The sequence below is a fragment of the Pleurodeles waltl genome, chromosome 5 (assembly GCF_031143425.1).
Source record: "Pleurodeles waltl isolate 20211129_DDA chromosome 5, aPleWal1.hap1.20221129, whole genome shotgun sequence".
Lineage (NCBI taxonomy): Eukaryota > Metazoa > Chordata > Amphibia > Caudata > Salamandridae > Pleurodeles > Pleurodeles waltl.
In genome coordinates, this window is record NC_090444.1 from 152,666,086 (window position 1) to 152,691,208 (window position 25,123).

Genomic DNA, 25,123 nt, shown 5'->3' on the forward strand with positions numbered 1-25,123 from the left:
AGGTCAAAGCCTAGCTCCTAGATAAGTTGTTATATTCGATACTTATGAATCCCTGCTTTCGTTTTTATATCACAATGATCAAATATTTTATTATCTACTTAACAGCAAACATTTTGCGATTCAAAAATTGAGGAAAGATAAATGAATGTTAGAAAAGTACACTTATTAGCTTCAAATATTACAAATCTTGAAAGTCTGTGTTTATACAATACTACTTTTCTTCTCATATTATTATACCCATTATTATATTCCTTGCACATATATTCCCTTGTTTATTTACATATTTATTTATTTATTACTCTAGTCCTACTGTATTAGAGAAAAATAAATCAAATAAAATATATAAATACAATTCATATTATAAATCATTAAATACAAAAATGTATAAATATATATATTTTTTAATATATATATATATATATATATTAAATAATATAAGTTTACTGTCTTAGAAGCTTTACTCTGTCTCCCTATCACCCTATGTCTCTATCAATCTATCCTCCACCCCTACTCTGACTCATCCCAAACTAATTCTACTACTTTCATCTCCAAAGTAACTCTGCCTAAGCTCTTCCTGCCTGCATAAGCTCTTCCCTCCTCTACCGCATCTAGCTCACCCCTAACCTCAGTTTACTACCATGATCTCCCAAACAACCCTGCTAAATTCTCCATTTATCTCACCTGACTCATCCAAAACCCCTCCTGCTACTATGATCTCCCTAACCCTTTCCACAGACTCTCCCCTCCTCCATCTCTCCTTTACTCATCCAAAGCCTATTACTATAAACTCTCAATTAACACTTCTGGATTCTTCCCTCCTCTACGCCTCCATTCCTCTAGTCAGTCCAACTAACAAACTCACATATCCTCTGCTCAAATTAACTAATAACAATACTAATACTGTACTCATTTCCCTATATTATTCCACCACTAATTCCTCTTGGGTTCCGGAGTAGCGTGCTACTTGCTGAAAAGTTAGTTTAGTAAGCACTATATAAATACAATTACACTAACAGTGTGCAAAACACTAGCCATTGACCCAGGGTTCGCATGAAGGGGGCCTGTCTCATCTCTTTTCTGAGGTATATGCTTTGACCCCTCTTCCTTGCATGCAAGCCAGTGGATCAACTTGCCCAACTTGCTAGTGGATCAACTTGCCCGATTTGTCCCCCTGGCCATTTAATCGTCTCTGGCTACCTTCTAGGTCTTATGTGCCATTTTCTGTCCAACTTGGTAGTGGTAGACTTTTGCTTGTTATATTTTTATAAATAAATGTCTGAAGGCATGGTTCTATACTTCTTTTCCACCTGTAGGACCACCTCATCTAAGACAAGGATTTACCGTTGTTTTTCATTTTTCTTTGTGTGAAATGTAACTTATAGCCATCTCTCTTGTGAACGTCTTGTAGGCCTCCCATAGTACCATTGGTAAATCAGCTGTGCCCTCATTGATTTCAAAGTATTGTGTTGTCTCTTTGTTGGAGAGGAGTCTCAGACCTCCTGTGTTTTGAGCCACCATGGGGGTTAGCCGCCACCTTTTGGGTGCTATTAGTGGGGTTCCAGATACTTACAAATCAAGGAGTGCATAATCGGAGCACCTCGTGGCGTGCAGAGATATAGGCTTGATCCAATCTCAGTTGGAGATTGGTAGAAGGAAATGTTCCTGGTGAATGACTTGTGGGAACTAGAGAAAAAGGTGAAGCCTCCCTCCCATGGATGGCACTGGCAGCAAACATCACAACTACCTATAGCAAGAAACGAGTCTGCTCTTTCTTGGGTCCATCAGCCTATTGAAGTCACTGCCCTGGAGGGTGAAGTGGGGAGGGCTCAAGTAGGACAGTGCCAATTCTACTTAACAGTTCTTTAGACACAGGTGGGAGGTCATATACTGAGCTTATCTTAATGGATTGACCATATAGCGTGGCCGCCACCTTAGCATATCTCCCACCCTTACCCTTCCATCATCGTGTTACTGCCAATAAAAGCATCTAGATGTCAGTATTACTGTCCCCTATGCCTGTCTCCCAAAGATGTGTATCAATGGAATGAAACCATATTTAATGGGGCATGGGCAAATGTCCCCATCAAGTGTGTTTCCTGCAGTAGCAGAATGTCCATCTTCTATTGTTTTGTGGAACTCTGCACAGAACCTCTGGTCACTGATTTTTTGGCCTTAGGAGAAGTCAGTGATTTAGACTCCCCCTCCCCCCCCCCCAAACACCCCACCCTCCCCACACACACATAGGAATCCAACCATCAGAGGTTACCTCATACCTCGCCATGGTATAAAAAGGGGCAGAAGTTTTGGATTTGCACCTGCCATGCATAGTGGTAAATCAAACATCTTGACCCCACTTCTCAGACATCGGAGCCATTGGTACACCTCAACTATGGCATCACCGAACCAGTCATGGCGGCATGGGAAAAGCAAGCCCATGCTGTAAGTTGACTAATGACCAGATGATATAGGCCGGCCCCAGGCAACACAGTTTGCCTCGCAGCTCATCCCTACCCTGAGGGCCTGGTAGTACAAATGTCATGCTCCTTGTACCTTCTATTTTCTGGGGCTTTTCCTACTTCTCCTTTGAAAGGGAGTCTAAGAAAAAAGCCCACTTCACAAAAAGACTTTCTCAGCAGATAGTATGGCCCTTACGTCCCTTAATGTCATGCTTTTATGGTTTGTCACTCTCATGCCCTGTGGGATATGGCCCAAATGGTTATCCCAAGTCTACCAGACCACCTCCAGAAACATTATTCAAAGCTTGTACATAATAGTCAGGCTGTAGCCAGACAGATCATTCAATCTGGCTTTGACATAGCTGATTCAGTAGCATGTGTGATGGGCACTTCAGTGATATTAAGGTGTCATACCTGCTTGCGTAACTCAAGTTTCTTCAGTGATGTTCAAGCGACTCTGATGGACCTCCCCTTTGATGGTTCACAATGTTAGAAGAAGAGGCAGATTTCTTTTGAGAGATTTAGGAACAGTAAAGCCACTGCTAGATCTTTAGGTCTCCAAATCCAGCAGCAAAACATCAGACAGTTTAGAATATTTCAGGGGGCGCCAGAGGATTCTCCTTTTGTGACAGACATCAAGACCAGCAGCTACAGTAACAGAACTCAAAGTACTGGGATCCTGGCGAGGATAGAGATGGAGCCTTACTTCTCCGTCCCCCTCCTCCTACTCCTACTCTTCCTCCGCAGCCACGAGAGATGCAGCCCTAGTTCCCTTTTGTTGGATCACATGGCACCTGTTGGAACACAGGTATCCTTTGTTCCACAATCTTGGGAGGTCAAAACTTCAAACCAGTGGGTGTTGCAGATCATTGTAAGATGTTATGTTCTACCCTTCCAACAGGCCCAACCACAAATTAACCCTTCATCTCCCCTCTCTTCTGCTGACCTCCTACTCATCCTTCAGCAGGAGGTAGACACCTTGCTACAGAAAAGAGTAGTGGAATTGATGCCAGATCAGGAAAGGGGGTCAGTGGTGCTACTGCTCGTACTTCCTGGTTCTGAAGAAATACTGCAGTCCTTGTCCGATTTTAAACCTTAGGGGTCTTAAACTGCACAAGGAAAATGTTTAAGACGTTGTCCCTGGTTCAGGTGGTGCCAGAGCTGAATGCATGACTAGATGGTGCCTGTTGATCTTCAGAAAACCTATTTTCACATACTGATTCTTCAGTAGCACATGAAGAAACTCTGCTTCATTGTATGACGTGCATTAATAGTTTATGGTCCTCCTTTTTGGCTTAATTTGTACTCCACAGGCCTTCACGAAAAGGAAGGTGGTTGTTGCTGCCCATCTCAGAAGGTCAGAAATCCCAGTGTTTCATTACTTGATTCGCACAGCAAAGTCTCCAGAGATGGTGTTACATCACCTGCAGTTGACAGCGTCACTGTTGTACGACCTGGACTTTTCCATCAATATGCCCAAGTCTCACCTGCAGCCTTCTCAGTGTATCCTTTTTCCACGAGCAGTACTGGACAATACCTTATATCAAAGAATAAGGGGTATTAAGGCTATAATTCTGATGTTTCAGAATGTAGCGCACATTCCAGTCCTTGTGGTTTTACTGCTATTAGGTCTGCTAACTTCCTTCATCCTCCAAGTCACTCATGCACACTGGAACGAGGCTCCTCCTACGGGCTCTTCACTGGCAATAGTTTCAACTCGACAGAGATCTCTCACCCTCTATGTTGGCACTGTAGTGAATTTGATGTGGTGGAGTGTGGAGGAGAACCTAGATTAAAAGGTGTCCTTCCGGCCTCCTCCAGCAGTGACCCCAGAGGCAACTGATGCTTTCACTCTAGAGCAGGGAGTGCAAATGGAGGAATTGGTGATCAGAGGCATTTGGTCTCCAGATGAGCAGATGTTGCATATGAAATTGCTGGGGCTGAGGACAATCTGGCTGGCATGCAAGGCCTTCCGGCCATCCATTCGCACCCTGTCCATTCACACTCTGATGGACAGCACGACCGCGATGTGCTACGGCAACAAATAGGGAGTAGTGGGATCATATCCTTTCTGTTGAAAAACAGTACTTACTCTGCTTGGGTGAAGGAGCCCCAGATCTGGTTAGTTGCCAGCCATCTGACTGATGCTCTGATTGTCAAAGCCAGCAGCCTGAATCAGCTTCACCTTGCCGACCACAAGTGCCAACTTCACCTAGAAATGGTGCAGACCATCTTTGCTCTGTGCCATCCAGTATCCATTGGAGGGTGTTTCGGGGGATGTGTTTGAGTTGAAGTGGAGCATTCTACTTCTATACATGTTTCTTCCGAAACACTTGGTACATCAGGTGCTGAGGAGGATTTGACTAGACCATGCCCAAACCAACGTAATAGTTCTGAACTGGCAGAGGAGGTTAAAGTATGCATACATGATTCACCTTTCTCTGTGATCCCTCCACTCCATATCCCTCACTGGGTAAACATCTCTCTGTTGCAACCTCCAGATCCCCCACCTCCATGCCAGGAGATTTAGTGGGGGCACCTAAATGCTTTTCATTTCCCTTCCTAATGTTTTTTAGTGTCCACAGACATTCTATCAAAATGGTGTACTGTGGGAGATGCCAGACATTCTATCAAAATGGTGTACTGTGGGAGATGGGCGAGGTTTGTAAAGTGGTGTTCAAATAGTTCCGTAGACCCTCTCAAGGCCCACTTGTTGGATGTCTTGGGGTTAGCCCTGCCGTTAGCTCATCAGGGTTGTGTAGTTGTTATGGTAAAAGGCTACTTATCCACATTGTCTGCCTTTCTTTATCTCTCGGACCATCCTTCCCTGTTCAGGGCTCCTAGTGTAATGAGAAATCTGACGTGTCTCACTAATATGTTCTTCCATATTCTTTTGTCTCAGTGGGATCTTAGCATGGTCCTTACATTTTAATGTGTTTACCCTTTGAACTCTTACGTAGTTGCTGGTGCTGTTTGTTCACTTTTAAAACTTTTGTTCTGATTCCCATTACATTGGGTAAACATGTCAGTGAGTTACAGGTGCTGAGAGTCGGGCATCACTTTGTTGTTTTTTCCCAACAAGACGTTCTGTAGAACCTACCAAAGGTGAGCTCACCCTTTCACCTATCTTCTTCCTTCCAATCCATCCCAATAAAGAGAAGGAGATTGCACAGACTAGTCCCTAAAAGGGTGGTCTGTTTTAAAATTTACTGTTCCAAATCAGTTCAAACTTGATGACCAGCTTTTAATTGACCACATCGCAGGATGAAGAGTAAAGCCATCCAGGTAGCTCATTTTGTGCATAAAGATGTGTTATGCCCTGGAACGCAAGGAACCTCCTGAGCATATCCGAGTGCATTCCACCAGGGTGAATTCTTCAACTTCCGCTCTGGCAAGGGAAGTCCCAGTGGATCCTTTACAAAATACTTCTGTTTGGGTTTTGAGGGAGGGACACTTTGCATGCTCAGGCCTCCATGACATAGTGGTTCAACCAGTTCTTCAACACTCACCTCTTGGTTGGGTATTGCTTGGGGAATGTAACCAAAAGGTAATGCAGGTAATAATATCAGTCAGAAGAAGTTATTTCCTTTGGTGATGATCTTTCTGGTGGATACTCTGCCTACAGATTCCTCACTGTTCCACCCACCTCCCCTTCCTGAAGATTGGTTATCCACTAAAGTCATTATAATAAGGTTCCAAATTTAGATTTTGCATTGCACTTGGTTGATAAGGCGTCAATCTCACCCTGTTCTCCTCAAAGGCACATAAACAATGGATGGTAAATTGATGTCTGGGCACCCGTGGGAGTGTGTTATGGCTCTAGTGATGCTACAGTGGCATTGGTTCGGTTCCCGAGATGAAAGCAGGTTCATCAAATGCCTCAGAGAGTTATTGAAAACTTTACGTATCCAGTCTGCCGCATGGGATATTCAAAAGGTGATCAGTCTACAGGTAGGAACAGTATCCACCAGAGACCTCGCTAGAGAAGGTAAGTAACTTTTCCTTTAATTGCAAACCACCTGAAGTCCTATTTCTAGAACAGATTAGTTTGCTCTTCACACAGAGAACCTCTGCTTTTAAGTGTTTATTCAGTTGTAGGTAACATTGGAATGGAAACAGAAATGCGTTGCTGGTTTCTTTCTTCACATTGGCAGTAAAAATTATTCAAGAAATGGGACTTGTTTTTTGTGGAAAGGAAATATTCTTTTAGAACCAGATATTTTTTATCCTGTAATTTCTATCCTATTACTTGAGTAAATACTGTTGTGGATGTTATCTATCTTTTTCAGGAAGTTTGTAAGATGTTAATTCATATGCGTCACCCTGAAATATACCAGCACCTCGGGGTAGTCCCTCCACGTGGATTTCTTCTGCATGGCCCACCAGGCTGTGGAAAGACATTACTTGCACAGGCAATTTCTGGGGTGAGTAGTCTTTCAATCTTCTATGTTGTAACTTTCTTCTGACATGGGTGTAAGAGTTTTGAATATCTCCTCCCATTAACTGTTAGAATATTGGAATGATGAGGCTCCCTTGACGGGAATGAAGTGGCTCAGAGCTCGTAATGGCTGGTATAGGCCCACTGCTCCAAAACCCAAAGTTTGTCTTTCTGTGTCTCCCTTTTTAATGTAGATCATTCTACCCTCAGTAGGTGGAAAGTTCTAATAGCTTTTAAGCCCTTCTGCCTCAGGCTGTACCAGTTGTTAGAGGCCCTATCCCTTGTTATAGGTCTTCACCTGTGACTCAGGTTTATAACTTTCATTACGGACCTTTAGCAACTGGTACAGACCATGGCAGCAGCCTATAAGGCTCCATTAAAACACTGAAATGTTGAGAGTTCCATTGAAGACAAGGAAGAGGCTCAAGGCCAACAACAGCTGGGCTGGTACAGACCTTCTACGTTAACACTCCAATGCTTGTATTTCTGTTGCTCTTTATTTTAGAGCAATCGGCTCTCAATTAGTAGACTGTTCTAACGGCATAATAGCTGTTCTGCTTCAGGCTGTAACAGTTACCAATAATCTTGATGCTGTTAGCTGTGAGTAGAGCATCAAGTAGTTCTATAGACAGGTTAAAGATGACGGACTCTATTGAACCCTGGGGAAAGTGGACAGTATAGAACCCTGGGGTCAAATAATATCATTTGAGATGTCAGATGTACTGTCTTCATTGATATTATTTAATATGCCATGAGTTATGTAATATATGAGGTTATAAGCAGCACATGAAGGAGACACAGGATATAGTTGGCTCAGTAAACTATAACTGGTGAATTTCAGTGTTTTTTGTTTTTTTAAATGTTAGCTTTTTGTAAGTCCAACGCCTAATTATAATGTTGCTTTAACCTTTGTTTTTGAGTGAATTTCTGTTTTTTTTTTAATGCAACAAAAGATGTTATGTTACCCAACGTCTTGTTACCATTTGGGGTTTTTTCAGTGTTTTTTATTGTGGTTTTGATCATATTCAGCCAAATCCCATGCTGCTACCAACCCCCTGTTGAGCCCAACCCCCACAGCTGTGCTCTATTGTGTCCAACCACGTGCGGGCAGCCAACTCTTTCGCTGCACTTGGCCTTTGGCCGCGCCCATCATGAGATTTGGCTGCAAGGCCTGTCCTCTGGCCAGACACTGCAGCCAACCCTGCCGCAGATACCAATCCATCCATGAACAGCCAACCCACATTTTTGCTTTATTTTATTTTCCAAAATCTCCCTAAACATTTTTCGCCGGTTCAGCAGAACCAGTATGCAAGGTTCACCCAAAGAAGTCGTAGTACCGTAGGGGTAAAACGTGCAGCGTCTCCTGCGGGAGTAACGCAGTACCTCACGAAAGGGCTGTGCTGGGTCCCATGGGAGTATTATGGTACTGGTCACCAGAATGTTTTCATTTGACTTTTGATCCCTTGTGTGGAGAGGGGTCCCACTGGGCACCCTGGCCCACACAAGTGCCTGGGAGTAAGGGTTATTCCCACACTCAACAATGATGTATTCACTGAAGAGAAAAAAAAGGTTACAGGAACGTTATAGTTAGGAAATAGAATTTAAAACAACATAGAAATTCAGCAGTTATAGTTAGTTATTTCAAGAAACTATAACTCTCACTCTAAGGTAACTATAACTCGCGTCCTTTTACTTTTACAATTACTGCTGCTGGAACACGTCCTACATTGTAAGCAGCACACAAACCCAGGACTTATCATATCTTGGGAGGCCGTTGGTAGAGATACGGTATTATGACTGAAGTCATCCCGAAGAGATTTACTCTTCTTGAAAGTAATCTGGGGTGCAATGTGTAAACATTCGGCCAGCACAGAATCTGTTTACATATATTGAGTATATGGCGAATGTTGTAAGATTTATTGAAAAAAGTAGTGATGAACCTTACAGTCTGATCTTCTACTGTCTCACTGTTGGGAGTAGTATATAAAAAGCTATCCCTTATGACACTATTGACTTTCTCTAATGCCTGGGATATCATCTGCTTGCTATAACCCCTCTCCCTGAATCTATTGCACATGATCATACACTCTGTCTCATAATCTTCCAGTGTACTTCATATCTGTCTAGCCCGTGGTAACTCACCATAAGGTATACTGCGTATAATGCTAGGAGGGTGGATATTGAGTGCATTTAGCAAACTGTTCCCTGCAGTTTGCTTCCTGAATTGCGTAGTGCTGATGCAATCTTTTTTCACCATAACCTCCACATCCAAAAATTCAATACAGGACCTACTAAAATTAGCACTCAAGTGAAGATTGTATTCATTGATATTTAAATTCGATACAACCTCTTTGGCAGATGTTTCATCCCCCTTCCAGATGACAAACGCATCATCTATTTATTGACAGCACAAAATCACCTGTTCCTCAAATTCAGTGTGTCCAGTGGACATCTGCTTCTCCCACCAGCCCATGAATAAATTCAGAGAGCTGGGGGCAAAGCAGGTGCCCATCCCGGTCCCTTGTATCTGCTTATAGATTAGTTTGTCAAACATAAAGAAATTGTTCTTAAGACAAAATCCCATCATTTCCAGTATCATCTCCGTGTGCAGCAGGAAAGATGGATCTAGCTTGCATGTAATGTCTCACTGCACCTATTCCCAGTTCGTATTTGATGCAAGTATATAAACTGGCAACATCCAGTGTCATCATCAGATAATCTTGTTCCCAATGTATGCCCTCAATTACCTTGAGAAAATGTGTAATATCCTTGATGTAGGAGGGTAAAGCCTCTACAAAAGGCCGAAGGTAAAAATCAATATATTTGGAAGAATTTTCCAATAGAGAACCAACTGCTGACACACTGGGTCTCCCAGGGGGATTGCTGCTGTCCTTATGTAATTTTGCAATAGATATAAGACTGGAATTCTTGGGTGATCGCATCTCAAAAACTGATATTCCTCCCACTCTAGTGGGCCTTGCTCCTTCCAATCATACAACTTATCCCTATATGTCTTGTCTGCTTGCTTTGCTTGATAAAAATTGGATCTAGCATAGTAGTTAGTATCCCCCAACTGTCTCATGCCCTCCTGAATATATTGCCTTTTGTCTGAGATAACATTACCCCCTTTATCTGATTGCCTTATTACAACAGTGTCCTCTTTTTTGAGGTTCTCTAATGCCTTGATGTAGGAGGCTGGACTGGCTTGTAGTGAGTACCAAGGGGTACTTACACCTTGCACCAGGCCCAGTTATCCCTTATTAGTGTATAGGGTGTCTAGCAGCATAGGCTGATAGATAATGGTAGCTTAGCAGAGCAGCTTAGGCTGAACTAGGAGACGAGTGAAGCTCCTACAGCACCACAAGTGTCATATGCACAATATCATAAGAAAACACAATACACAGATATACTAAAAATAAAGGTACTTTATTTTTATGACAATATGCCAAAAGTATCTCAGTGAGTACCCTCAGTATGAGGATAGCAAATATACACAAGATATATGTACACAATACCAAAATATGCAGTAATAGTATTCGAAAACAGTGCAAACAATGTATAGTTACAATAGGATGCAATGGAGACACATAGGGATAGGGGCAACACAAACCATATACTCCAAAAGTGGAATGCGAACCACGAATGGACCCCAAACCTATGTGACCTTGTAGAGGGTCGCTGGGACTGTTAGAAAATAGTAAGGGTTAGAAAAATAGCCCACCCCACGACCCTGAAAAGTGAGTGCAAAGTGCACTAAAGTTCCCCAAAGGACATAGAAGTCGTGATAGGGGAATTCTGCAGGAAAGATACAAACCAACAATGCAACAACGATGGATTTCCGGTCGAGGGTACCTGTGGAACAAGGGGACCAAGTCCAAAAGTCACAAGCAAGTCGGAGATGGGCAGATGCCCAGGAAATGCCAGCTGTGGGTGCAAAGACGCTGCTACTGGACAGTAGAAGCTTAGGTTTCTGCAGGAACGACAAGGGCTAGAGACTTCCCCTTTGGAGGACGGATCCCTCACGCCGTGGAGAGTCGTGCAGAAGTGTTTTCCCGCCGAAAGACCGCCAACAAGCCTTGCTAGCTGCAAATCGTGCGGTAAGGGTTTTTGGATGCTGCTGTGGCCCAGGAGGGACCAGGATGTCGCCAATTGCGTCAGGGGACAGAGGGGGCGTCGAGCAAGACAAGGAGCCCTCTCAGCAGCAGGCAGCACCCGCAGAAGTGCCAGAAACAGGCACTACGAGGATGTGTGAAACGGTGCTCACCCGAAGTCGCACAAAGGAGTCCCACGTCTCCGGAGAACAACTTAGGAGGTCGTGCAATGCAGGTTAGAGTGCCGTGGACCCAGGCTGGACTGTGCACAAAGGATTTCCACCGGAAGTGCACGGAGGCCGGAGTAGCTGCAAAAGTCGCGGTTCCCAGCAATGCAGTCTGGCGTGGGGAGGCAAGGACTTACCTCCACCAAACTTGGACTGAAGAGTCACTGGACTGTGGGAGTCACTTGGACAGAGTTGCTGGATTCAAGGGACCTCGCTCGTCGTGCTGAGAGGAGACCCAGGAGACCGGTGATGCAGTTCTTTGGTGCCTGCGGTTGCAGGGGGACGATTCCGTCGACCCACGGGAGATTTCTTCGGAGCTTCTAGTGCAGAGAGGAGGCAGACTACCCCCACAGCATGCACCACCAGGAAAACAGTCGAGAAGGCGGCAGGATCAGCGTTACAGAGTTGCAGTAGTCGTCTTTGCTACTATGTTGCAGTTTTGCAGGCTTCCAGCGCGGTCAGCAGTCGATTCCTTGGCAGAAGGTGAAGAGAGAGATGCAGAGGAACTCTGATGAGCTCTTGCATTCGTTATCTAAGGACTCCCAAGAGACAGAGACCCTAAATAGCCAGAAAAGAGGGTTTGGGTACCTAGGAGAGAGGATAGGCTAGCAACACCTGAAGGAGCCTATCAGGAGGAGTCTCTGACGTCACCTGATGGCACTGGCCACTCAGAGCAGTCCAGTGTGCCAGCAGCACCTCTGTTTCCAAGATGGCAGAGGTCTGGAGCACACTGGAGGAGCTCTGGGCACCTCCCAGGGGAGGTACAGGTCAGGGGAGTGGTCACTCCCCTTTCCTTTGTCCAGTTTCGCGCCAGAGCAGGGATAAGGGGTCCCTGAACCGGTGTAGACTGGCTTATGCAGAAATGGGCACCAAATGTGCCCATGAAAGCATTTCCAGAGGCTGGGGGAGGCTACTCCTCCCCTGCCTTCACACCATTTTCCAAAGGGAGAGGGTGTAACACCCTTTGTTCTGCCTTCCTGGGCCAGGCCTGGCTGAACCCCAGGAGGGCAGAAGCTTGTCTGAGGGGTTGGCAGCAGCTGCAGTGAAACCCCGGGAAAGGCAGTTTGGCAGTACCAGGGTCTGTGCTACAGACCACTGGGATTATGGGATTATGCCAACTATGCCAGGATGGCATAGAGGGGGCAATTCCATGATCATAGACATGTTACATGGCCATATTCAGAGTTACCATTGTGAAGCTACATATAGGTAGTGACCTATATGTAGTGCACGCGTGTAATGGTGTCCCCGCACTCACAAAGTCCGGGGAATTGGCCCTGAACAATGTGGGGGCACCTTGGCTAGTGCCAGGGTGCCCTCACACTAAGTAACTTTGCACCTAACCTTTACCAGGTAAAGGTTAGACATATAGGTGACTTATAAGTTACTTAAGTGCAGTGTAAAATGGCTGTGAAATAACGTGGACGTTGTTTCACTCAGGCTGCAGTGGCAGGCCTGTGTAAGAATTGTCAGAGCTCCCTATGGATGGCAAAAGAAATGCTGCAGCCCATAGGGATCTCCTGGAACCCCAATACCCTGGGTACCTCAGTACCATATACTAGGGAATTCTAAGGGTGTTCCAGTAAGCCAATGTAAATTGGTGAAATTGGTCACTAGCCTGTTAGTGACAATTTGTAAGAAATGAGAGAGCATAACCACTGAGGTTCTGATTAGCAGAGCCTCAGTGAGACAGTTAGTCACTACACAGGTAACACATTCAGGCACACTTATGAGCACTGGGGCCCTGGCTGGCAGGGTCCCAGTGACACATATAACTAAAACAACCTATATACAGTGAAAAATGGGGGTAACATGCCAGGCAAGATGGTACTTTCCTACACACCCCCCCCCCCCCCCCCCCCAACGAAGGACAATAAGACTAGCCATGACCTGATGAGTCTTCATTGTTTAAGTGGAAATATCTGGAGAGTCCATCTGCATTGGAGTGGCTTCTCCCAGGTCTATGTTCCACTGTATAGTCCATTCCCTGTAGGGATATGGACCACCTCAATAATTTTGGATTTTCACCTTTCATTTGTTTTAGCCAAAGTAGAGGTTTGTGGTCTATCTGAACAATGAAGTGAGTGCCAAACAGGTATGGCCTCAACTTCTTCAGAGCCCAGACCACAGCAAAGGCCTCCCTCTCTATGGCAGACCAACGCTTTTCTCTAGGGGTCAACCTCCTACTAATAAAAGCAACAGGTTGATCCTGGCCCTCAGAATTAAGTTGTGATAGGACTGCCCCTACTCCTAATTCAGATGCATCAGTTTGGACATAGAATGTTTTAGAGTAACAAGGGCTTTTCAGGACAGGTGCAGAGCACATGGCCTGCTTCAGCTCCTCAAAAGCTTTCTGAGTTTGCTGTCCATAATACCTTTTTAGGCATCTTTTTGGATGTGAGGTCATTAAGAGGGGCTGCAATGGAGCCATAGTTCTTAATGAACCTCCTGTAATACCCAGTGAGGCCTAAGGAAGGCTCTCACTTGAGTCTGAGTAGTAGGGGGAACCCAATCTATAATAGTTTGGATTTTCCCCTGAAGTGGTGCAATCTGTTCCCCACCAACAAGGTGTCCCAGATAAACCACCTTCCCCTGCCCTATCTGGCACTTTGAAGCCTTGATAGTGAGGCCTGCCTTTTGCAGGGCCTCTAAAACTTTCCATAGGTGGACCAGGTGATCATCCCAGCTGGAGCTAAAGACAGCTATATCGTCCAAATATGCTGCACTAAAAGCTTCCAGCCCTTGCAGGACTGTGTTCACCAACCTCTGAAAAGTGGCAGGTGCATTTTCAATCCAAAAGGCATTACTGTGAACTGGTAATGTCCTCCAATGGTTGAAAATGCAGTTTTAGGTTTAGCATCTTCTGATAATTTGATCTGCCAATACCCTGCAGTCAAATCAAAAGTGCTTAGATACTTGGCAGATGCCAGTGTATCTATGAGCTCATCTGCCCTGGGTATAGGGTGAGCATCAGTTTTGGTTACCTGGTTGAGACCTCTATAATCTACACAAAACCGCATTTCCTTCTTTCCATCCTTGGAATGAGGTTTTGGTACAAGTACCACAGGAGAGGCCCATGGACTTTCAGAGTGCTCAACCACTCCCAGTTCTAACATTTTCTGCACCTCTTGCTTTATGCAGACCCTGACATGGTCAGGCTGCCTATAGATCTTACTTTTGACAGGCAAGCTGTCTCCAGTATCTATAGTGTGCTCACACCAAGAAGTGGTACCTGGCACAGTAGAGAAGAGTTCAGAAAACTGACCCAGGAGATGTATGCAATGGTCTTTCTGCTCAGCAGTAAGACATTCAGCCAAAACTTCACCTTCCACTAGAGCATCTTATTCTGTGGAAGAGAAGAGATCAGGTAGAGGATCACTGTCTTCTTCCTGTCCCTCATCAGTTGCCATGAGCAGGGTGAGATCAGCCCTGTCATAGTAGGGTTTCAGGCGATTGACATGGAGTACCCTAAGGGGACTCCTGGCAGTGCCCAAGTCAACTAAGTAGGTGACTTCACCCTTTTTCTCAACAATTGTGTGGGGTCCACTCCATTTATCTTGGAGTGCTCTTGGGGCCACAGGCTCCAAGACCCACACTTTCTGCCCTGGTTTGTACTGAACCAAAACAGCCTTCTGGTCATGCCATTGCTTTTGGAGCTCTTGGCTGGCCTGAAGGTTTTTACTGGCCTTTTTCATATACTCAGCCATCCTTGATCTGAGGCCAAGCACATAATCCACAATATCTTGCTTTGGAGCTTTTAAAGGTTGTTCCCAACCCTCCTTGACAAGTGTTAGTGGACCCCTAACAGGGTGACCAAAGAGGAGTTTCAAAGGGGCTGAAGCCAACTCCTTTCTGGGGTACCTCCCTGTAGGCAAAAAGGAGGCATGGTAACAGGATATCCCATCTCCTGCGGAGTTTTTCAGGGAGACCCATAATCATGCCTTTGAGAGTTTTGTTAAATCTCTCCACCAGTCCATTTGTTTGTGGATGATAGGGTGTAGTGAACTTGCAAGTCACACCACACACCTTCCACATGGCCTTTAAGTATGCAGACATGAAATTGCTTCCCCTGTCTGATACTACTTCCTTTGGGAAGCCCACCCTGGAAAATATTCCCAGGAGGGCCTTTGCCACTGCAGGTGCTGTAGTGGTCCTTAAAGGAATTGCTTCAGGATATCTTGTAGCATGGTCCACTACCACTAAGATAAACCTATTGCCTGAAGCAGTAGGAGGGTCAAGGGGCCAACTATGTCAACCCCTACCCTCTCAAAGGGAACCCCAACCACAGGCAGTGGAATAAGGGGTGCCTTTGGCGTGCCACCTGTCTTGCCACTGGCTTGACAGGTTTCACAGGACTTACAAAATTCCTTTGTGTCCTCAGACATCCTAGGCCCATGAAACAAGGGAACAAGTCTGTCCCAAGTTTTCATTTGTTCCAGATGTCCAGCTAGGGGAATGTCGTGGGCTAGAGTTAGGAGGAACTTTCTGTACTCCTGAGGAATCACTAACCTCCTGGCAATTCCAGGTTTAGCATCCCTTGCTTCAGTGTACAAGAGGTTGTCCTCCCAGTAAACTGTGAGAGTCACTGACATCCCCATTAGCCTGTTTGACAGCTTGCTGTCTTAGACCCTCTAGTGTGGGACAGGTTTGTTGTGCCACACTCAGCTCCTCCCTGGCAGGCCCCCCTTCACCCAAAAGCTCAGCAGTGTCTGCTTCCAGCTCCTCTGGTGTAGGTTCTGCACAGGGTGGAAATTCTTCTTCCTCAGAAGTCGAATCCACTGTGTAGGGAGGGATAGTAGGAAGTGCTTTACTTCTACTAGCCCTAGCTTTAGGGAGCACTTGGTCCATTGTTCCAGGATCCAAGCTTCCCTGTCCTTTTTGCTTTTTGGCCTGAACCCTGGTTAAAGCAAAAATATGCCCTGGGATGCCCAGCATTGCTGCATGGGCCTCCAACTCCACATCTGACCAAGCTGATGTCTCCAAATCATTTCCTAGTAGACAGTCTACAGGTAAATCTGTGGCTACCACAACTTTCTTTGGACCAGTAACCCCCCCCCCCCCCAGTTGAGATTTACAACAGCCATGGGGTGGCTAAGTGTGTTGTTGTGAGCATCGGTTACTTGGTACTGGTGACCAAGTAGGTGCTGTTCAGGGTGGACCAGTTTCTCTATGACCATAGTCACACTGGCACCAGTGTCCCTGTAGGCCTGAACCTCAACACCATTTATTAGGGGTAGCTGCTTGTACTTATCCATATTAAGGGGACAAGCAACTAAGGTGGCTAAATCAATAGCCCCCTCAGAGACTAACATAGCCTCTGTGGTCTCCCTAACAAGACCAACCCCAACTAAGTTACCAAAAGTGAGCCCAGCTACTCCCTTGGATTGGCTATTAGTAGGTTTGCTCCCACCACCACTGCCATTAGTAGGGACACTAGGTGTAGCAGTAGGGGTTGTAGTGGTAGGAGGCTTGGTGCTTTTCTTTGGACAACTGGGATCTGTTGTCCAATGGCCTTTTATTTTACATAAATAGCACCATGGTTTCTTTTCTTTGTTTTGATTAGAAGAGGATTTGGGCCCACCACCCCCACCAGAGTGTTTTTGTGGGTCTGATGAAGACTCATTTTTAGATTTGTCCCCACCCTTGTCAGAAGACTTACCATCCTTCTTCTTGTTGCCATCTTTGTCACCCCCTGTATGAACTTTTCTGTTCACCCTTGTTCTGACCCATTTGTCCGCCTTCTTTCCCAATTCTTGGGGAGAGGTCAGATCAGAGTCCACCAAGTACTGGTGCAACAAATCAGACACACAATTATTAAGAATATGCTCTCTCAGGATTAAGTTATACAGGCTTTCATAGTCAGAAACTTTACTGCCATGTAACCACCCCTCCAAGGCCTTCACTGAATGGTCAATGAAATCAACCCAGTCTTGTGAAGACTCCTTTTTGGTCTCTCTGAACTTTATCCTGTATTGTTCAGTGGTTAAGCCATAACCATCCAGGAGTGCATTCTTAAGAACTTTGTAATCATTGGCTTCACTTTCTTTCACAGTAAAGAGCCTATCCCTACCTTTTCCACTAAATGATAGCCATAGGATAGCAGCCCACTGCCTTTGAGGGACATCCTGTACAGCACAGGCCTTCTCAAGTGCAGCAAACCACTTGTTAATGTCATCCCCCTCCTTATAAGGGGGAACTATCTTGTGCAGATTCCTGGAATCATGCTCTTTTGCAGGATGACTATGGGGAATACTGCTGCTGCCACCATGGGTTTCTAAACCCAACTTCTGTCTCTCCTTCTCTACTTCTAAGGTCTGTCTATCCAAATCCAGCTGTTGCTTCTTGAGCTTCAGTCTGGTTTGTTCCACTCTCAATCTATTGAGCTCCCTTTCTAACAATCTGTCATCAGGGTGGGTGGGAGGGACATGCCTTGAAACAGAGGTATGGTGAGAATGGACAGAAGGAGACCTGTCCCTTACAGAGGGCACCCTAACAGCTTGGTTAACAGAAACATCACTTCTACTGTGGTGAGAATGAATGCTCTTGCTATGATGTGAGACAACACTATCTGCATGGTGTGACTCAACATCAGTACCAACTATGCTAGACTGTCTAGTAATGGGCAGGCTCTGAATTTTCTTTCCTGAATCTTTTCCTAGGGGGGGTCCCTGGATCAGATTGGGAACCATTAGCTGCTTTTTCAACAGATGGGGCCCTTCTGGCCTTATCTTGTTCTCTAAGCATGTTAAGCAATAATTCCAAGGAAGGATTCTTCCCTACACTCAAACCTCTCTCTATGCAGAGACTCCTTGCTCCTTTCCAGCTAAGGTGATCATATGCAAGTTTGGACAGATCAACATTTTGGCCTGTGCCAGACATTTTTAGAGAGAGTTAAAGTGATAGAAAAAGAGAAAAAAGTTTTCAGAACTTTTAAAAAGACAGAAAAAAAACTTTTACAACTTTTTAGAACTTTTTAGAAAGTTTAGAAGTACTTTTCAGCACTTAGAAAAGAGTGAAAAGAGGAAATGCAAAACTTTTTGGTTAGGTGTGCATACACTGAACTTGTTTTGTATATTTTTCTCTTATGAAAAGTACAATGACAAGAGTGGTAAGTAGTCTCAAAGCACTTATCCCACCGCTGCACAACCAATGTAGGAGGCTGGACTGGCTTGTAGTGAGTACCAAGGGGTACTTACACCTTGCACCAGGCCCAGTTATCCCTTATTGGTGTATTGGGTGTCTAGCAGCATAGGCTGATAGATAATGGTAGCTTAGCAGAGCAGCTTAGGCTGAACTAGGAGACGAGTGAAGCTCCTACAGTACCACAAGTGTCATATGCACAATATCATAAGAAAACACAATACACAGATATACTAAAAATAAAGGTACTTTATTTTTATGACAATATGCCAAAAGTATCTCAGTGAGTACCCTCAGTATGAGGATAGCAAATATACACAAGATATATGTACACAATACCAAAATATGCAGTAATAGTATTAGAAAACAGTGCAAACAATGTATAGTTACAATAGGATGCAATGGAGACACATAGGGATAGGGGCAACACAAACCATATACTCCAAAAGTGGAATGCGAACCACGATTGGACCCCAAACCTATGTGACCTTGTAGAGGGTCGCTGGGACTATTAGAAAATAGTAAGGGTTAGAAAAATAGCCCACCCCAAGACCCTGAAAAGTGAGTGCAAAGTGCACTAAAGTTCCCCATAGGACATAGAAGTCGTGATAGGGGAATTCTGCAGGAAAGACACAAACCAACAATGCAACAACGATGGATTTCCGGTCGAGGGTACCTGTGGAACAAGGGGACCAAGTCCAAAAGTCACAAGCAAGTCGGAGATGGGCAGATGCCCAGGAAATGCCAGCTGTGGGTGCAAAGAAGCAGCTACTGGACAGTAGAAGCTTAGGTTTCTGCAGGAATGACAAGGGCTAGAGACTTCCCCTTTGGAGGACGGATCCCTCACGCCGTGGAGAGTCGTGCAGAAGTGTTTTCCCGCCAAAAGACCGCCAACAAGCCTTGCTAGCTGCAAATCGTGCGGTAAGGGTTTTTGGATGCTGCTGTGGCCCAGGAGGGACCAGGATGTCGCCAATTGCGTCAGGGGACAGAGGGGGCGTCGAGCAAGACAAGGAGCCCTCTCAGCAGCAGGCAGCACCCGCAGAAGTGCCAGAAACAGGCACTACGAGGATGCGTGAAACGGTGCTCACCCGAAGTCGCACAAAGGAGTCCCACGTCGCCGGAGAACAACTTAGGAGGTCGTGCAATGCAGGTTAGAGTGCCGTGGACCCAGGCTGGACTGTGCACAAAGGATTTCCGCCGGAAGTGCACGGAGGCCGGAGTAGCTGCAAAAGTCGTGGTTCCCAGCAATGCAGTCTGGCGTGGGGAGGCAAGGACTTACCTCCACCAAACTTGGACTGAAGAGTCACTGGACTGTGGGAGTCACTTGGACAGAGTTGCTGGATTCAAGGGACCTCGCTCGTCGTGCTGAGAGGAGACCCAGGAGACCGGTGATGCAGTTCTTTGGTGCCTGCGGTTGCAGGGGGATGATTCCGTCGACCCACGGGAGATTTCTTCAGAGCTTCTAGTGCAGAGAGGAGGCAGACTACCCCCACAGCATGCACCACCAGGAAAACAGTTGAGAAGGCGGCAGGATCAGCGTTACAGAGTTGCAGTAGTCGTCTTTGCTACTGTGTTGCAGTTTTGCAGGCTTCCAGCGCGGTCAGCAGTCGATTCCTTGGCAGAAGGTGAAGAGAGAGATGCAGAGGAACTCGGATGAGCTCTTGCATTCGTTATCTAAGGAATCCCAAGAGACAGAGACCCTAAATAGCCAGAAAAGAGGGTTTGGCTACCTAGGAGAGAGGATAGGCTAGCAACACCTGAAGGAGCCTATCAGGAGGAGTCTCTGACGTCACCTGATGGCACTGGCCACTCAGAGCAGTCCAGTGTGCCAGCAGCACCTCTGTTTCCAAGATGGCAGAGGTCTGGAGCACACTGGAGGAGCTCCCAGGGGAGGTACAGGTCAGGGGAGTGGTCACTCCCCTTTCCTTTGTCCAGTTTCGCGCCAGAGCAGGGCTAAGGGGTCCCTGAACCGGTGTAGACTGGCTTATGCAGAAATGGGCACCAAATGTGCCCATGAAAGCATTTCCAGAGGCTGGGGGAGGCTACTCCTCCCCTGCCTTCACACCATTTTCCAAAGGGAGAGGGTGTAACACCCTCTCTCAGAGGAAGTCCTTTGTTCTGCCATCCTGGGCCAGGCCTGGCTGGACCCCAGGAGGGCAGAAGCTTGTCTGAGGGGTTGGCAGCAGCTGCAGTGAAACCCCGGGAAAGGCAGTTTGGCAGTACCAGGGTCTGTGCTACAGACCACTGGGATCATGGGATTGTGCCAACTATGCCAGGATGGCATAGAGGGGGCAATTCCATGATCATAGACATGTTACATGGCCATATTCGGAGTTACCATTGTGAAGCTACATATAGGTAGTGACCTATATGTAGTGCACGCGTGTAATGGTGTCCCCGCACTCACAAAGTCCGGGGAATTGGCCCTGAACAATGTGGGGGCACCTTGGCTAGTGCCAGGGTGCCCTCACACTAAGTAACTTTGCACCTAACCTTTACCAGGTAAAGGTTAGACATATAGGTGACTTATAAGTTACTTAAGTGCAGTGTAAAATGGCTGTGAAATAACGTGGACGTTATTTCACTCAGGCTGCAGTGGCAGGCCTGTGTAAGAATTGTCAGAGCTCCCTATGGGTGGCAAAAGAAATGCTGCAGCCCATAGGGATCTCCTGGAACCCCAATACCCTGGGTACCTCAGTACCATATACTAGGGAATTATAAGGGTGTTCCAGTAAGCCAATGTAAATTGGTGAAATTGGTCACTAGCCTGTTAGTGACAATTTGTAAGAAATGAGAGAGCATAACCACTGAGGTTCTGATTAGCAGAGCCTCAGTGAGACAGTTAGGCACTACACAGGGAACACATTCAGGCACACTTATGAGCACTGGGACCCTGGCTGGCAGGGTCCCAGTGACACATACAACTAAAACAACATATATACAGTGGAAAAATGGGGGTAACATGCCAGGCAAGATGGTACTTTCCTACACTTGACTTGTGCTAAATATAAATTGTTGCCAGCTCTGTCAGTTTTTTTTTTCTAATCTTCTTTAATTCCTTGATAACCTCTTAAAAAGACCTCACAGTGCATCATTGGTAGAAACCTAGACTTGGGTTTAAAAGGACTAGGGCAAGATCTATCTACTTCAAGGCCCAATCTGTCCAGATTCATATCCTCATGAGCCTCTACATCATCATGCAAGGATGCCATGGTATGTAATAACTCCACATACTCAATTCATAAAATATTCAGACTAGGTTACTCATGTGCCTTTTCAGGATACTCACGTCTACTACTAAACCACTTTCTCAGTTTAAATTTTCTCACCAACTTGAACAAATCAATTCTTGTTTGTGTATATTCAAAATTACTCATGGGACAAAAGGAAAGACCTAATGAGAGAAGTTCATGTTCTGTTTCTGTCAAGAGTCCATTAGATAAATTGACCACATTCATTGCGCTATTTTCTTTGCCCTATTCCCATGGGCTTTGGTTCTTCTCTTCCGCCTTCTCGCCTTGGCTTATCGGTTCCTCTTCCCGTCATTCTGCCCCCGTCCCCTTTGGAAGGATTGATAACCCCGCTGTTCTGTCCTTCCCTGATTTAGCAATAGAAACTGCTTTAAAAATTAGACTTCTCTGTGATCGTGATTTTATCCACTTGATTCCTGGATGCCAAGGTGGTTTCTGAAGTGTCCATATAAATTTCTGTCTGAAGCATCACTCTCGACCAATTGTATTCTGCATGAATCTTTATCCGACGTCTGTACCAGTGCTTGATCATTCTGTTCTTCACTGTACATATGGTCATATCTACGATGAAAAATGAGAATCCTCCCTGTTTAATAGTCTTTGAAGTCTCAAATACATTTCCGTTGCTTTTTGGTAGTAATTTCATCTTCTAGTTTCAACAGTTTTTCTCCAAATTCTTCTTAAATTAATCAAATACATCTTTGGATACCATAGATAACAGGTCTGAGGAAAGTTTTTTCAATTTCCTCCAAAGCAGTTATAGTTACAGTTATTTCAAGTAATTGTAACTCGTGCCCTAAGGTAACTATAACTTGCGCACCCATCATGCAGTTTTTTAATGAATAATTTTACAACAAATGTTAAGGTGATATTATCAACGATGTTATAAAAGATGTCATGAGTGTTACCCCAGAGATTACAGCACTCATGACAACTTCTGTAACGTTATTAAAACTATAAATGAAGCATTAGAAGTCAAATTAATGAAGAAAAAACTGTGCATGGAGGGGGGGAGTTATAGTTACCTCAGGGCATGAGTTAGTATTACTTGAAATAGCTCTAACTATAACTGCTGAATTTCTAAGGTTTTGTACGAGTAAATTCAGAACCTAACTTAAACGTCCCTGTAACCTTTGTTTTTTATAACTGAATTTCTATGGGTTGTTTTTTTAACGTAAAGTAATTTTAATTACTGGACGTTAATCCAACCATCACCATGCACAGCCTTTGGCCTGTGGCCACGCCTTGTGGCCAACCCCCTATAAACACCCAACCGTACGCTGAGCACAGCCTGCGGCCAGTCCCTGCAGCCAACCCCAATAACCACCCAACCCTGAGAGAGAAAGTGAGAGACTGAGAGAGAGCGCGATTTAGGCTTTGATGAATAAATACTTAGAATGAGATATTTCCGAACAACTTGAAAAGAAAAATGTTTTTGTCAATTAAAAAGAGTGAGATCACCTTTCACTATGTAACTTAAATATTACCACAGATTCACCTAGACTAGAACCCTTATCCTTTATTGTCCATGTCTGAGACCTTAACCACTAGGCCAGAGGTGACTCCTTACTGTGCGGTGTCCCGATTTAGCAATTACATTTAATCCACATATATTTTGAGGGGAAAAAGACTTCAATGTCCCATCACTAGGAATGTTAAACAGTGAGAACACTAGAAAATAAACACACACTGCCAAGCGATACTAGGATTTGTACCTTCAGCCTACTGAGTGGCACTCTGGAACCCCAGCACCAGACCTAAAGGGTAAGAATGACCCTAACATGCCCCTTTTCTTTTCTTTTTTTTAAAGTCTTTTTTTACGGGACTTTGCAGGAGCCGAGTCCCAAGATGAAGAGTTGGCAGCCAGTTAGAGCTCTTCATTTCCCTGCAGGAGCTTGTTATTATATGTAAACCCTTTGCCCCGCTAGATATCTATATTTAGATTTCTTTTAATATTTCAAAAAGTACTGAACGGATTTACACCAGATAACAAAAAAGCGCACTCTCTGGAGCAAGAGCTACCTTTCTGAAAATTTGTTGTAATTCCGTCCAGCGGTTCGGCTTTAGTCGCATCAAAAATCCCTATAGAAAGCACATGTTTTGTGACTCCCCCGCACCCTTTTCCTCGCCCCGCCTGATGGATCACCCTGAAAATTCCCATGTACAACAATATTCACTAGAACACTTCTTTTGGAATATTTTGTGAAGATTCATCAAACTGCACCAAAGATATAGGGAAGTCAAAAACACTTTTTCTATGGAAACATGGTCCTAACTATAACTACCTACTGACGACCACCAGTAGATAATACATATGCATTAAAAACTAGAATGCCGTTGCTGAGGAACACACTGTGAGCCACTCTAGACCTAGTAATATATCTTTATTAGATTACTGTAAAAAAAGACATCCAGCAACAAATTTTGATCCAAGTATGACCCACTCTGGTCTTGGTGACAACCCTAAGCTTATGACTAAAATCTTCTAAAGAATCATAAAGTAGTTCCAAAACTACAGAAGATGCACGTGCTGGTTTATAAGAGCTAGTTGAACTCTAAAATGTGTCTCAGAAGAACCAGCTCTGGTTTTCTTTTATTATTTTCTATTTCATAAATCTCTACAGTTGAGATTAAGGTCTGCCTGTTGGACAAAGAGAAGGATTAGGGTTTGGCAGCATTTATGTAATTGAACTTTTCAGCTATTTTTAGGTCAAGCGTGCAAGCGCTTTGACCTGTTGTAAGTATTGTGGGCTTTTAGTCACACCCACCTCACGCCCATCACTTTCACTCGTTTGTGGGCTTGCCTTTTAAAAATCCTTTTTTATCATTGGTAACTGCTTTACGTTTGTCCCTCCTTTGGGTGGTTTTGTTACCGCCTTGCTGACTGCCTCTGTTACATGGATAATTGCACAATTGCCAATACGTCTGCTAGCAAACTTTTTTCCTTTTGTGTCTCTCCTTCTTTCTCATGCTCGTGGCTTTGAATTGGCTCGTCAACTTTTTTACATTTAATTTTCAATTTATGTGGCAAGAAAAGTCCAGTTCGGAATTTACAATGCCAATAGCTATAACGCGAGCAAACGCAAGACCCATTGTATTACAAATGCTTGTTTTGTGTTTGGACCACCAAACACCTTAATTCAGGTTGCATAGTTTGTCTTGAACAGCTGAAACCATCTTCATGATTTGAGCTTAATAAGAAGGATTTTAGGATATTGTGTCTATCTCTGAGAAAGGTGTGCTCACTTGGTGTTTGTACATTTGGTGGTTCGTGTTCTGAAGTATTGTTATACTATGTATTTATTATTTTTGTTCTGAAGGTGACCTATGAGGCTATAATCGTGGACATTGTTTAACAACTGGCCTTTGTTTAAAAACACTTCAAAGAATAATTTCTTAGCAACCAGTATCAGCCAGTGGGCCATATTAGTGCTTTTCCAGATTGTTAGGAATTTACCCGTAGTATAATTTAAGAAATGGTCCTTAGGTAGCCAGTGCTCCTGTTAGCCATGTATGGTTC

The 25,123-nt window shown here is 44.7% G+C and overlaps 1 protein-coding gene across 1 annotated transcript in view; it reads left to right on the plus strand.

The window, feature by feature from the left end:
- The window catches only part of NVL (nuclear VCP like), a 359,132-nt gene that overhangs the window by 71,279 nt on the left and 262,730 nt on the right, over positions 1 to 25,123 (plus strand). Inside the window, exon 9 of the mRNA XM_069233825.1 lies at positions 6,746 to 6,880. Coding sequence (XP_069089926.1) covers positions 6,746 to 6,880 — 135 coding nt within the window. The remainder of the gene's footprint in view (positions 1 to 6,745; positions 6,881 to 25,123) is intronic.